The following is a 15139-nucleotide window of genomic DNA, read 5'->3' as shown; positions in this document are numbered from 1 at the left end:
TCGGACTGGCCTACACTCTGGAGTTGCCTGGAAGCTACAAACTATATACAGCCATTATTTGCAGATAAGTAGGGGACTGTCAATAAGTTGCCCTTTTTCCCTGGAAGTCCATTAGTAACTTAGACACCTAAGTGGGGTCCTCAGTCTAGAAGGGAGTTTAGTCTATTGGGTCAAAGTATGAGCAGTGTAGTTTGGCCACTAGATGTGCAATGAGGCAGAACAGCCATGTGTCTGGGGTTCAATTTTGTGTAGATGCCCACCTGAGCAGGCACGTGGGATACTCATGGTAAAAGAGGGTCTTTGGCATGACCTCACATATTTTGGTTGGAACATACAGACGCAGCCAGCAAGTTTTCACATGTCGTCTCACCATGTCCAGACACCATTTTTTGGGTGTTAGGTCCTGCCCCTAGGTGGTGCTAGAGTGCAAAGACTATCCAGCAAAAAACAATGAAAAACTCCATAGACCATGGCACAATTTTATGCACAACTTTTTTTTTTTGTCTCAGCAACATTTTTCTTGGCGACTATGCCGCAGTTCACAAAAAAATGCAGATGGCGGAATTTCACCTCAAATCCATGCCTGGCAAAAAATTTTCCCATCACTGGGTCAGACCGTTATTTGATATGGACCTCTCTCATACAAGGAGCCGTGAGACCAACAAGGAGCCGTGAGACCAACAAGGAGCTGACCAGCCAGGAGCTGACCAACAAGGAGCCATGAGACCAACAAGGAGCTGACCAGCCAGGAGCTGACCAACAAGGAGCCGTGAGACCAACAAGGAGCTGACCAGCCAGGAGCTGACCAACAAGGAGCCGTGAGACCAACAGGGAGCTGACCAGCCAGGAGCAGACCAACAAGGAGCTGTGAGACCAACAGGGAGCTGACCAGCCAGGAGCAGACCAACAAGGAGCTGTGAGACCAACAAAAAAGCTGTGAGACCAACAAGGAGCTTTGAGACCAAAAAAAAATGTCTCCTCCATCTCTGCATCATTTGCAATGTTAGTGGCCAGTTATGGATTGGGCTTCAAAATAGGCCCTGGCATTCCCAGTACCCAGAGGCCCAAAAAGCCCCCCCAACCCAATAAATAGTGACTGTCTGTGGTACCTTACAGCCCCCCCGGCATTCCCAGTACCCAGAGGCCCAAAAAGCCCCCCCAACCCAATAAATAGTGACTGTCTGTGGCACCTTACAGCCCCCCTGGCATTGCCAGTACCCAGAGGCACAAACAGCCCCCCAGCCCAATAAATAGTGACTGTCTGTGGCACCTTACAGCCCCCCCGGCATTCCCAGCACCCAGAGGCACAAACAGCCCCCCCAGCCCAATAAATAGTGACTGTCTATGGTGTGACAGCCCCTCTGGCATTTGCCAGAACCCACAGATTGCCAGTCTGGGCCTGCTAGTGGGGACAACTAAGGGCTCAGTTTGGGTCAGAATGGTTTATAGTTGGGGGCTAAACCAAGGGACACGTATAGACCTAGAGCATTAGGGACAATTCAATATTGTGGAAAATAGTGTTGGCCAGAATGTCTAACTCACTTGTCACCGTGTCCCTTAGTGAAATATGAGGCCCACTCTGCCCATGGCTAGCACTGGAGGTGCCAATAAGCCACAACTGGAGTGAGAGACAAACAAGAGATACATAAAGAACACAGGACCCCACTTGCCACATGTTTATTTATTACTCAGTAGAAAAGCAGAAAAGAAAATGCAGGAAGTGCAAAGAGACTCCTCGGGGGTCTCACTAAATGGAGACGCTGCACTCGATTTCCTCCGGATCCAGGTAATGGTACGTCAGCCTCTTGGTCTTGTTCCTTTGTTTGATTTGCTGGGAAATCTCAGATAACTTTTCCCTGAATCGCTCAATGCATTTCTTTGGCACGTCTTCAACAAACTGATTGTTTCTGTATTTTCCCAATGGGTTCTGCAATGAACGAAAAGAGGTTTCTTTGCTGGGCGTGTTCCATATTACAGTAAGGGCTAGGGGGGCACACAGGGACATACTAAATAGAGGGAATGATGGGGGGGTACAAAGTCAAAGAATGTCTGGCCATGAAAAAACCCTGATGGCAGATTCCACTCCACTATGAACAATGGGGCCAGATCTTAAACTGTGCCAAATGTAGGACTGTGTTCCTTTGTAAGTGGAAATACATGGCTAATATGAACCAAGATGGCAGCATTAGCCCATGTGTTAATGGCACCTTGATGCAGTCCTGTCCTGGCAGGTCTCCCTTGGCCATTTGGTATTGGTGGCCAAATCAAGTAAAGATCTGCTCTTTTGGTGACACTTTACACTATTTGCCCAGGATAACTCAGTTTGTTTTGGCCATTGGGGATGAGCCTGAGCATTAAATTGAGATTTTAAACCAAAGGTCTTTGATAACTGAATGGGTTTGAGGATCAGTATCTACAGCCTGTTGGATTTCTTCTATTGTCATTGCTTTGGGTACAGAATGTGCCACTACAAAATCCATGTTCTCCTCTTCTAATGTGTTGATTGGCCTGGGTACTATCCATACTAGCAATGCAAGCCAAAATCTCTGAGGGGTTCCAATCTGTCAGGCACCCCCTACAGGTTATAGTCCCTCAGAAAAGATCCCAGCCAAGTGCTCCCCAACATCTACATCTACTATGAGCTATTGGGTGTAGGTTTCAGAAGATCCAAATAAGACATTGTCAGGCTCAGTGGTCCATGGCCAAGGTCTTCCTATGGGACCAGCCACAGGGGTCCTGAAAAGATCAGGCATAGGGTGACCATAGTCTGTTATCAGTCCCAGAAACTATGGACTTCAGGGTGGTTCTGGATAATTTTATAGCAAATACTTTGAGGGTCAGCGGATCTCACGTTCTGCTGCATTTAGAGTCAGGCTGAAGTCTTGTCATTTCGGAAATATCTCTGGAAGGAATTGTCAGCCCAATAAACTGGCAGAATATACAGGGAGATAAAGCAAATGCAGCAGAGCCACCAAACACTCACCCGATCATGTGGCTCCTTACTGAGGAGGCTGACAGCCACCATGGCTGTAGCGGTGGTGTTTATGACTGGTAACGTCTCCAGGATCCTCTGGTAGGTGGTGGTGCCCTTAGTGGTGGGGGGAGGCTTCCTCATGGTGGAAGGACCATTGGGCATCCAGGCGTAGATGTCAAACTGTAGGACAAGGGAGGGAAGGGTCACACCCCTGGCCATGGAAAGAGTTTTGGCATTTTATTGCCAATTGATTAGTCAATACAATAGTGCCAGCTAGAATGCTTTATTTATTCTGTAAAAAGCTTAACTCCACTTGAGTAAACAGCCCTAGAAGCTCCCTCTGTTAGTTTAAGATAGCAGCTGCCATTTTAGCTTGGTCTCAGTAACTTCTGTGCTTCAGCTCTGGCTGCTGGTAATTCAGATTACAGCCCACTTGGGAGGGGGAGAGAAGAGAAGGGAGGGGGAGAGAGGAGCAGACTCGTGCCCGTGCTTTGAACGATGTTTCTGAGAGCAGGAAGTCTGACACAGAAGAACATGTGACAAAAAAGGAGACAAGAAATCATGCATTTCCTTCGACAGAGGAAGTATGTGCTGTGACATGCTGACTTCCTGTACATGCAATTTTGGGGGAATTAGCAATGGCAGGCAGGCAGGCAGGCAGAGGATCTGGAGCATAGAGACAGGGACACCAAGTCTTCAGGCAAAACACAGGTTTATTTGGGCCAGTTCTTCCCAACAGAAAGATAAGACAATTCATAAACAGTTCAGGGTTGTGATTTGTCCCTTCTTCAGGGCTCTCACCTTCCAGGGTTGGTTCCACACTCTGGAACACTCAGGCTTCACACTAAGCCTTGCTGAGCCCTCTCAGCACTCATCCGTCTGGTCAGAACTCCCCCTGCTCCCTGCAGCGGCACCCCCCAGCCCCTCTGGGAGTTCCTGACACAGACACCCCCCCAGCCCCTCTGGGAGTTCCTGACACAGACAGCCCTCCAGGAGTTCCTGACACAAGCACCCCCCCAGCTCCTCTGGGAGTTCCTGACACAGGCACCCCCCCCAGCCCCTCTGGGAGTTCCTGACACAGACACCCCCCCCAGCCCCTCTGGGAGTTCCTGACACAGACAGCCCCCAGCCCCTCTGGGAGTTCCTGACACAGACAGCCCCCCAGCCCCTCTGGGAGTTCCTGACACAGACAGGCAGCCCCCCAGCCCCTCTGGGAGTTCCTGACACAGACAGCCCCCCAGCCCCTCTGGGAGTTCCTGACACAGACACCCCCCCCAGCCCCTCTGGGAGTTCCTGACACAGACACCCCCCCCCAGCCCCTCTGGGAGTTCCTGACACAGGCACCCCCCCAGCTCCTCTGGGAGTTCCTGACACAGACAGGCAGCCCCCCCCAGCCCCTCTGGGAGTTCCTGACACAGACAGCCCCCCAGCCCCTCTGGGAGTTCCTGACACAGACAGGCAGCCCCCCAGCCCCTCTGGGAGTTCCTCACACAGACAGGCAGCCCCCCAGCCCCTCTGGGAGTTCCTGACACAGGCACCCCCCCCAGCCCCTCTGGGAGTTCCTGACACAGGCACCCCCCCCCAGCCCCTCTGGGAGTTCCTGACACAGACAGCCCCCCAGCTCCTCTGGGAGTTCCTGACACAGACAGCCCCCCAGCCCCTCTGGGAGTTCCTCACACAGACAGGCAGCCCCCCAGCCCCTCTGGGAGTTCCTCACACAGACAGGCAGCCCCCCAGCCCCTCTGGGAGTTCCTCACACAGACAGCCCCCCAGCCCCTCTGGGAGTTCCTCACACAGACAGACAGCCCCCCAGCCCCTCTGGGAGTTCCTGACACAGACAGGCAGCCCCCCCAGCCCCTCTGGGAGTTCCTCACACAGACAGGCAGCCCCCCCAGCCCCTCTGGGAGTTCCTCACACAGACAGGCAGCCCCCCAGCCCCTCTGGGAGTTCCTCACACAGACAGGCAGCGCCCCCAGCCCCTCTGGGAGTTCCTCACAGAGACAGACAGCCCCCCCAGCCCCTCTGGGAGTTCCTCACACAGACAGGCAGCCCCCCCAGCCCCTCTGGGAGTTCCTGACACAGACAGACAGCCCCCCAGCCCCTCTGGGAGTTCCTCACACAGACAGGCAGCCCCCCCAGCCCCTCTGGGAGTTCCTCACACAGACAGGCAGCCCCCCAGCCCCTCTGGGAGTTCCTCACACAGACAGGCAGCCCCCCAGCCCCTCTGGGAGTTCCTGACACAGACAGGCAGCCCCCCAGCCCCTCTGGGAGTTCCTCACACAGACAGGCAGCCCCCCAGCCCCTCTGGGAGTTCCTGACACAGACAGGCAGCCCCCCAGCCCCTCTGGGAGTTCCTGACACAGACAGGCAGCCCCCCCAGCCCCTCTGGGAGTTCCTCACACAGACAGGCAGCCCCCCAGCCCCTCTGGGAGTTCCTCACACAGACAGGCAGCCCCCCAGCCCCTCTGGGAGTTCCTGACACAGACAGGCAGCCCCCCAGCCCCTCTGGGAGTTCCTGACACAGACAACCCTCCTGCTCTGAGAGTGACCTTCACTCAGTCACGGTTCCATTCCCCTCTTTGTGTGTAAATCATACAGCCCTTTTATTGGCTGCTCACCTGCAGGCCAATCAGGCAGCTCCCTACAGCTGGCCAAATCAAAACCTTAAAGGGAGTTTGGAATGGAGGACCTACCCAATTAACCCTCCATTTACTCCAGGGACCTATTCATTTGGCTTTTCCTAAGCCATTAGCATAAACCCAGCATCACCTGCTGCAAAACCAGGTATTTTACCTGGCGCCATTTGTATCCCACCTTAAACACTGGGGGAAATACACCAAATAATGACCTTTCCCATTGGATCTCTCACATATCCCCCCCCCTTTGTTTTGACCCAGGGGCGAAACACCTTGCAACCCCAATAGAAACTCTTTCTCTTAAAGGGATTTCTATCTCAAATTTTCCCCCTAGAGCTCTATCATTGGGATTGAACACATGTGTTTCTATGGGAGTAGCCACACACACACTTTCTTCTCCTGCCACTCCTCACATGGGGAAGAAACAGTGGCCAGACTTGTACCCACACTGTCACACACCTCCCCATCTTTGTCACAATCCTGCACCCTCTGCATCTTACAATGGCTCTCTGTATTAAACCCTACAGGGGGCTTTCCCTCACCCTGCAACACTGGGTTTTCTTGCAATTGTTTGTCTTTGCCTTCAAGCTCTTGCTCCCCAGATGCCCCCCTGCCCTCTGGCAGCATTTGTCCCTTGCACACTGATTTGTATCACACAGCTTGGCACACACTCAGTATTCACACCCAGCACACATTTTGTATCACTTGGATTAACCCTCTCTGCCAGACTCACATTTTCTGCCTGAACATCTCCTTCCACAGCATTTGGCACAGACCCCATTACTTTGCCTTTAAGACATTCCTCAGTCACTGGATTCATCACAAGGTTCTCCCTGCCGACAGAATCTGGGGGCCCAGAACCTCACAGCCCTGATTGGGGGAAGTTTCAAAGTAACTGCACTTTCCTCCCCAGTCACTCCATCTGGCTTACTCTCATTGGCAATATGGCTGCCACTTACCTCAGAACACTCAGTTCCATTTTCACTCAAAACCTGACACTCAGTCAGCTCAACCCACTCACCTGTCCCATCAGGTACCGCTAAGAGTTTGCTATTAATGGAATGGGAACCTCCACCTGCACCATCCTGCTCACACAATGACACTTTAGTACCGCTCAAGTGTCTCCCCCAGCTGGGCAGCTGCAGTGTTACACCGCTCAAAAGCACAGGAGTCAGCAGTATGACTTGGGGCAGAGCAATAGGTGCAGTTTGCTGAGCCCTCTCAGCACTCATTCATCTGGTTGTGACTCCCTCTGCTCCCTGCAGTGGCACCCCCCCCAGCCCCTCTGGGAGTTCCTGACACAGACAGCCCCCCAGCCCCCTCTGGGAGTTCCTGACACAGACAGCCCCCCCCCCAGCCCCTCTGGGAGTTCCTGACACAGACAGCCCCCCCCCCCCCCAGCCCCTATGGGAGTTCCTGACACAGACAGGCAGCCCCCCAGCCCCTCTGGGAGTTCCTGACACAGACAGATAGCCCCCCAGCCCCTCTGGGAGTTCCTCACACAGACAGGCAGCCCCCCAGCCCCTCTGGGAGTTCCTGACACAGACAGATAGCCCCCCAGCCCCTCTGGGAGTTCCTCACACAGACAGGCAGCCCCCCCAGCCCCTCTGGGAGTTCCTCACACAGACAGACAGCCCCCCCAGCCCCTCTGGGAGTTCCTCACACAGACAGGCAGCCCCCCCAGCCCCTCTGGGAGTTCCTCACACAGACAGGCGGCCCCCCCAGCCCCTCTGGGAGTTCCTCACACAGACAGGCAGCCCCCCAGCCCCTCTGGGAGTTCCTCACACAGACAGGCAGCCCCCCCAGCCCCTCTGGGAGTTCCTCACACAGACAGGCAGCCCCCCAGCCCCTCTGGGAGTTCCTCACACAGACAGGCAGCCCCCAGCCCCTCTGGGAGTTCCTCACACAGACAGGCAGCCCCCCAGCCCCTCTGGGAGTTCCTCACACAGACAGGCAGCCCCCCAGCCCCTCTGGGAGTTCCTCACACAGACAGGCGGCCCCCCCAGCCCCTCTGGGAGTTCCTCACACAGACAGGCAGCCCCCCAGCCCCTCTGGGAGTTCCTCACACAGACAGACAGCCCCCCAGCCCCTCTGGGAGTTCCTCTCACAGACAGCCCTCCTGCTCTGAGAGTGACCTTCACTCAGTCACGGTTCCATTCCCCTCTTTGTGTGTAAATCATACAGCCCTTTTATTGGCTGCTCACCTGCAGGCCAATCAGGCAGCTCCCTACAGCCGGCCAAATCAAAACCTTAAAGGGAGTTTGGAATGGGGGACCTACCCAATTAACCCTCCATTTACTCCAGGGACCTATTCATTTGGCTTTTCCTAAGCCATTAGCATAAACCCAGCATCACCTGCTGCAAAACCAGGTATTTTACCTGGCGCCATTTGTATCCCACCTTAAACACTGGGGGAAATACACCAAATAATGACCTTTCCCATTGGATCTCTCACATATCCCCCCCCCTTTGTTTTGACCCAGGGGCGAAACACCTTGCAACCCCAATAGAAACTCTATCTCAAATTTTCCCCCTAGAGCTCTATCATTGGGATTGAACACATGTGTTTCTATGGGAGTAGCCACACACACACTTTCTTCTCCTGCCACTCCTCACATGGGGAAGAAACAATGGCCAGACTGGTACCCACACTGTCACACACACATCTCCCCATCACAATCCTGCACCCCCTGCATCTTACAATTGCTCTCTGTATTAAACCCTACAGGGGGCTTTCCCTCACCCTGCAACACTGGGTTTTCTTGCAATTGTTTGTCTTTGCCTTCAAGCTCTTGCTCCCCAGATGCCCCCCTGCCCTCTGGCAGCATTTGTCCCTTGCACACTGATTTGTGTCACACAGCTTGGCACACACTCAGTATTCACACCCAGCACACATTTTGTATCACTTGGATTAACCCTCTCTGCCAGACTCACATTTTCTGCCTGAACATCTCCTTCCACAGCATTTGGCACAGACCCCATTACTTTGCCTTTAAGACATTCCTCAGTCACTGGATTCATCACAAGGTTCTCCCTGCCGACAGAATCTGGGGGCCCAGAACCTCACAGCCCTGATTGGGGGAAGTTTCAAAGTAACTGCACTTTCCTCCCCAGTCACTCCATCTGGCTTACTCTCATTGGCAATATGGCTGCCACTTACCTCAGAACACTCAGTTCCATTTTCACTCAAAACCTGACACTCAGTCAGCTCAACCCACTCACCTGTCCCATCAGGTACCGCTAAGAGTTTGCTATTAATGGAATGGGAACCTCCACCTGCACCATCCTGCTCACACAATGACACTTTAGTACCGCTCAAGTGTCTCCCCCAGCTGGGCAGCTGCAGTGTTACACCGCTCAAAAGCACAGGAGTCAGCAGTATGACTTGGGGCAGAGCAATAGGTGCAGTTTGCTGAGCCCTCTCAGCACTCATTCATCTGGTTGTGACTCCCTCTGCTCCCTGCAGTGGCACCCCCCCCCAGCCCCTCTGGGAGTTCCTGACACAGACAGCCCCCCAGCCCCTCTGGGAGTTCCTGACACAGACAGCCCCCCCCCCAGCCCCTCTGGGAGTTCCTGACACAGACAGCCCCCCCCCCCCCCAGCCCCTATGGGAGTTCCTGACACAGACAGGCAGCCCCCCAGCCCCTCTGGGAGTTCCTGACACAGACAGATAGCCCCCCAGCCCCTCTGGGAGTTCCTCACACAGACAGGCAGCCCCCCAGCCCCTCTGGGAGTTCCTGACACAGACAGATAGCCCCCCAGCCCCTCTGGGAGTTCCTCACACAGACAGGCAGCCCCCCCAGCCCCTCTGGGAGTTCCTCACACAGACAGGCAGCCCCCCCAGCCCCTCTGGGAGTTCCTCACACAGACAGGCGGCCCCCCCAGCCCCTCTGGGAGTTCCTCACACAGACAGGCAGCCCCCCAGCCCCTCTGGGAGTTCCTCACACAGACAGGCAGCCCCCCCAGCCCCTCTGGGAGTTCCTCACACAGACAGGCAGCCCCCCAGCCCCTCTGGGAGTTCCTCACACAGACAGGCAGCCCCCCAGCCCCTCTGGGAGTTCCTCACACAGACAGGCAGCCCCCCAGCCCCTCTGGGAGTTCCTCACACAGACAGGCAGCCCCCCAGCCCCTCTGGGAGTTCCTCACACAGACAGGCGGCCCCCCCAGCCCCTCTGGGAGTTCCTCACACAGACAGGCAGCCCCCCAGCCCCTCTGGGAGTTCCTCACACAGACAGACAGCCCCCCAGCCCCTCTGGGAGTTCCTCTCACAGACAGCCCTCCTGCTCTGAGAGTGACCTTCACTCAGTCACGGTTCCATTCCCCTCTTTGTGTGTAAATCATACAGCCCTTTTATTGGCTGCTCACCTGCAGGCCAATCAGGCAGCTCCCTACAGCCGGCCAAATCAAAACCTTAAAGGGAGTTTGGAATGGGGGACCTACCCAATTAACCCTCCATTTACTCCAGGGACCTATTCATTTGGCTTTTCCTAAGCCATTAGCATAAACCCAGCATCACCTGCTGCAAAACCAGGTATTTTACCTGGCGCCATTTGTATCCCACCTTAAACACTGGGGGAAATACACCAAATAATGACCTTTCCCATTGGATCTCTCACATATCCCCCCCCCTTTGTTTTGACCCAGGGGCGAAACACCTTGCAACCCCAATAGAAACTCTATCTCAAATTTTCCCCCTAGAGCTCTATCATTGGGATTGAACACATGTGTTTCTATGGGAGTAGCCACACACACACTTTCTTCTCCTGCCACTCCTCACATGGGGAAGAAACAATGGCCAGACTGGTACCCACACTGTCACACACACATCTCCCCATCACAATCCTGCACCCCCTGCATCTTACAATTGCTCTCTGTATTAAACCCTACAGGGGGCTTTCCCTCACCCTGCAACACTGGGTTTTCTTGCAATTGTTTGTCTTTGCCTTCAAGCTCTTGCTCCCCAGATGCCCCCCTGCCCTCTGGCAGCATTTGTCCCTTGCACACTGATTTGTGTCACACAGCTTGGCACACACTCAGTATTCACACCCAGCACACATTTTGTATCACTTGGATTAACCCTCTCTGCCAGACTCACATTTTCTGCCTGAACATCTCCTTCCACAGCATTTGGCACAGACCCCATTACTTTGCCTTTAAGACATTCCTCAGTCACTGGATTCATCACAAGGTTCTCCCTGCCGACAGAATCTGGGGGCCCAGAACCTCACAGCCCTGATTGGGGGAAGTTTCAAAGTAACTGCACTTTCCTCCCCAGTCACTCCATCTGGCTTACTCTCATTGGCAATATGGCTGCCACTTACCTCAGAACACTCAGTTCCATTTTCACTCAAAACCTGACACTCAGTCAGCTCAACCCACTCACCTGTCCCATCAGGTACCGCTAAGAGTTTGCTATTAATGGAATGGGAACCTCCACCTGCACCATCCTGCTCACACAATGACACTTTAGTACCGCTCAAGTGTCTCCCCCAGCTGGGCAGCTGCAGTGTTACACCGCTCAAAAGCACAGGAGTCAGCAGTATGACTTGGGGCAGAGCAATAGGTGCAGTTTGCTGAGCCCTCTCAGCACTCATTCATCTGGTTGTGACTCCCTCTGCTCCCTGCAGTGGCACCCCCCCCCAGCCCCTCTGGGAGTTCCTGACACAGACAGCCCCCCAGCCCCTCTGGGAGTTCCTGACACAGACAGCCCCCCCCCAGCCCCTCTGGGAGTTCCTGACACAGACAGCCCCCCCCCCCCCCAGCCCCTATGGGAGTTCCTGACACAGACAGGCAGCCCCCCAGCCCCTCTGGGAGTTCCTGACACAGACAGATAGCCCCCCAGCCCCTCTGGGAGTTCCTCACACAGACAGGCAGCCCCCCAGCCCCTCTGGGAGTTCCTGACACAGACAGATAGCCCCCCAGCCCCTCTGGGAGTTCCTCACACAGACAGGCAGCCCCCCCAGCCCCTCTGGGAGTTCCTCACACAGACAGACAGCCCCCCCAGCCCCTCTGGGAGTTCCTCACACAGACAGGCAGCCCCCCCAGCCCCTCTGGGAGTTCCTCACACAGACAGGCGGCCCCCCCAGCCCCTCTGGGAGTTCCTCACACAGACAGGCAGCCCCCCCAGCCCCTCTGGGAGTTCCTCACACAGACAGGCAGCCCCCCAGCCCCTCTGGGAGTTCCTCACACAGACAGGCAGCCCCCCAGCCCCTCTGGGAGTTCCTCACACAGACAGGCAGCCCCCCAGCCCCTCTGGGAGTTCCTCACACAGACAGGCAGCCCCCCAGCCCCTCTGGGAGTTCCTCACACAGACAGGCGGCCCCCCCCAGCCCCTCTGGGAGTTCCTCACACAGACAGGCAGCCCCCCAGCCCCTCTGGGAGTTCCTCACACAGACAGACAGCCCCCCAGCCCCTCTGGGAGTTCCTCTCACAGACAGGCAGCCCCCCAGCCCCTCTGGGAGTTCCTGACACAGACAGCCCTCCTGCTCTGAGAGTGACCTTCACTCAGTCACGGTTCCATTCCCCTCTTTGTGTGTAAATCATACAGCCCTTTTATTGGCTGCTCACCTGCAGGCCAATCAGGCAGCTCCCTACAGCCGGCCAAATCAAAACCTTAAAGGGAGTTTGGAATGGGGGACCTACCCAATTAACCCTCCATTTACTCCAGGGACCTATTCATTTGGCTTTTCCTAAGCCATTAGCATAAACCCAGCATCACCTGCTGCAAAACCAGGTATTTTACCTGGCGCCATTTGTATCCCACCTTAAACACTGGGGGAAATACACCAAATAATGACCTTTCCCATTGGATCTCTCACATATCCCCCCCCCTTTGTTTTGACCCAGGGGCGAAACACCTTGCAACCCCAATAGAAACTCTATCTCAAATTTTCCCCCTAGAGCTCTATCATTGGGATTGAACACATGTGTTTCTATGGGAGTAGCCACACACACACTTTCTTCTCCTGCCACTCCTCACATGGGGAAGAAACAATGGCCAGACTGGTACCCACACTGTCACACACACATCTCCCCATCACAATCCTGCACCCTCTGCATCTTACAATTGCTCTCTGTATTAAACCCTACAGGGGGCTTTCCCTCACCCTGCAACACTGGGTTTTCTTGCAATTGTTTGTCTTTGCCTTCAAGCTCTTGCTCCCCAGATGCCCCCCTGCCCTCCAGCAGCATTTGTCCCTTGCACACTGATTTGTATCACACAGCCTGGCACACACTCAGTATTCACACCCAGCACACATTTTGTATCACTTGGATTAACCCTCTCTGCCAGACTCACATTTTCTGCCTGAACATCTCCTTCCACAGCATTTGGCACAGACCCCATTACTTTGCCTTTAAGACATTCCTCAGTCACTGGATTCATCACAAGGTTCTCCCTGCCGACAGAATCTGGGGGCCCAGAACCTCACAGCCCTGATTGGGGGAAGTTTCAAAGTAACTGCACTTTCCTCCCCAGTCACTCCATCTGGCTTACTCTCATTGGCAATATGGCTGCCACTTACCTCAGAACACTCAGTTCCATTTCCACTCAAAACCTGAAACTCAGTCGGCTCAACCCACTCACCTGTCCCATCAGGTACCGCTAAGAGTTTGCTATCAATGGAATGGGAACCTCCACCTGCACCATCCTGCTCACACAATGACACTTTAGTACCGCTCAAGTGTCTCCCCCAGCTGGGCAGCTGCAGTGTTACACCGCTCAAAAGCACAGGAGTCAGCAGTATGACTTGGGGCAGAGCAATAGGTGCAGTTTGCTGAGCCCTCTCAGCACTCATTCATCTGGTTGTGACTCCCTCTGCTCCCTGCAGTGGCACCCCCCCCCAGCCCCTCTGGGAGTTCCTGACACAGACAGCCCCCCCAGCCCCTCTGGGAGTTCCTGACACAGACAGCCCCCCAGCCCCTCTGGGAGTTCCTGACACAGACAGCCCTCCAGCTCCTCTGGGAGTTCCTGACACAGACAGACAGCCCCCCAGCTCCTCTGGGAGTTCCTGACACAGACAGGCACCCCCCCAGCCCCTCTGGGAGTTCCTGACACAGACAGACAGCCCCCCAGCCCCTCTGGGAGTTCCTGACACAGACAGGCAGCCCCCCAGCCCCTCTGGGAGTTCCTGACACAGACAGACAGCCCCCCAGCCCCTCTGGGAGTTCCTGACACAGACAGACAGCCCCCCAGCCCCTCTGGGAGTTCCTGACACAGACAGACAGCCCCCCAGCCCCTCTGGGAGTTCCTGACACAGACAGACAGCCCCCCAGCCCCTCTGGGAGTTCCTGACACAGACAGGCAGCCCCCCAGCCCCTCTGGGAGTTCCTGACACAGACAGACAGCCCCCCAGCCCCTCTGGGAGTTCCTGACACAGACAGGCAGCCCCCCAGCCCCTCTGGGAGTTCCTGACACAGACAGACAGCCCCCCAGCCCCTCTGGGAGTTCCTCACACAGACAGACAGCCCCCCAGCCCCTCTGGGAGTTCCTGACACAGACAGCCCTCCAGCTCCTCTGGGAGTTCCTGACACAGACAGGCAGCCCCCCAGCCCCTCTGGGAGTTCCTGACACAGACAGGCAGCCCCCCCCCAGCCCCTCTGGGAGTTCCTGACACAGACAGCCCTCCTGCCCCTCTGGGAGTTCCTGACACAGACAGCCCCCCCCAGCCACTCTGGGAGTTCCTGACACAGACAGCCCTCCAGCCCCTCTGGGAGTTCCTGACACAGACAGCCCCCCCCAGCCCCTCTGGGAGTTCCTGACACAGACAGCCCTCCTGCCCCTCTGGGAGTTCCTGACACAGACAGCCCCCCCCAGCCACTCTGGGAGTTCCTGACACAGACAGCCCCCCCTCCTGCCCCTCTGGGAGTTCCTGACACAGGCAGCCCTCCTGCCCCTCTGGGAGTTCCTGACACAGACAGCCCTCCTGCCCCTCTGGGAGTTCCTGACACAGACAGCCCTCCTGCCCCTCTGGGAGTTCCTGACACAGACAGCCCCCCCTCCTGCCCCTCTGGGAGTTCCTGACACAGGCAGCCCTCCTGCCCCTCTGGGAGTTCCTGACACAGACAGCCCTCCTGCCCTGTGCCCTGCTCTAAGAGTGACCTTCACTCAGTCACGGTTCAATTCCAACTCTTTCAGAAACTGAACTCCTTGCTGCACCCCCAGGCTCCCCTTAAATGCTTCAGGTGTTGCCTAATTGGCTCCAGCATTCCCTAATTGGCTCCAGCATTCCCTAATTGGCTCCAGCATTCCCTAATTGGCTCCAGCATTCCCTAATTGGCTCCAGCATTCCCTAATTGGCTCCAGCATTCCCTAATTGGCTCCAGCATTCCCTAATTGGCTCCAGCATTCCCTAGCCATACTGCAGGGTCCCAGCCTCTCCTGCCCTGGAGATTTAAAGGAGCCAGTACCTCAGCCTGGGTGCTATATACCTGCCATCCAACAGACACTTCTCACCAAGACAAACCTTTTTGTCACAATATATATGTATTAGGGTTCATCTGGATGTTTTTTAAAAAACCACACAAATAA

At 55.4% G+C, this 15139-nt stretch overlaps 1 protein-coding gene across 3 annotated transcripts; it reads right to left on the bottom strand.

Annotated features, from left to right (window-relative positions):
- Nucleotides 1-1661: 1661 nt before the first annotated feature.
- On the bottom strand, nt 1662-13413 carry LOC116408939 (hydroperoxide isomerase ALOXE3-like). Of its 3 annotated transcripts, none has more exons than XM_031897442.1 (3): nt 13134-13413; nt 2984-3154; nt 1662-1927 (listed from the first exon to the last, which is right to left on the bottom strand). In XM_031897442.1, the coding sequence occupies exons 1-3, from the start codon at nt 13404-13406 to the stop codon at nt 1748-1750; spliced, it is 624 nt and encodes a 207-aa protein (XP_031753302.1). In that variant the 5' UTR covers nt 13407-13413; the 3' UTR covers nt 1662-1747. The 3 variants fall into 3 exon arrangements, with proteins under 3 accessions (XP_031753302.1, XP_031753301.1, XP_031753303.1); XM_031897441.1 differs by lacking the exon at nt 13134-13413 and adding an exon at nt 6570-6849; XM_031897443.1 differs by lacking the exon at nt 13134-13413 and adding an exon at nt 6632-6753.
- Nucleotides 13414-15139: the final 1726 nt, after the last annotated feature.

This window comes from Xenopus tropicalis, chromosome 2 (assembly GCF_000004195.4).
Source record: "Xenopus tropicalis strain Nigerian chromosome 2, UCB_Xtro_10.0, whole genome shotgun sequence".
Classification (NCBI taxonomy): domain Eukaryota; kingdom Metazoa; phylum Chordata; class Amphibia; order Anura; family Pipidae; genus Xenopus; species Xenopus tropicalis.
Note: the sequence above shows the minus strand (reverse complement) of the source record. Positions and strands in the feature narration are given on the sequence as shown.

What these genes read in the sequence shown, in the direction of transcription:
- LOC116408939 (XM_031897442.1), bottom strand. Translation starts at nt 13,406, where the DNA reads ATGAGTGCTGAGAGGGCTCAGCAAACTGCACCTATTGCTCTGCCCCAA. An exon ending in ATGGAACTGAGTGTTCTGAG is followed by an intron (nt 3,155 to 13,133) that starts GTAAGTGGCAGC and finishes CTTGTCCTACAG; the next exon opens with TTTGACATCTACGCCTGGAT. An exon ending in GTAAGGAGCCACATGATCGG is followed by an intron (nt 1,928 to 2,983) that starts GTGAGTGTTTGG and finishes CGTTCATTGCAG; the next exon opens with AACCCATTGGGAAAATACAG.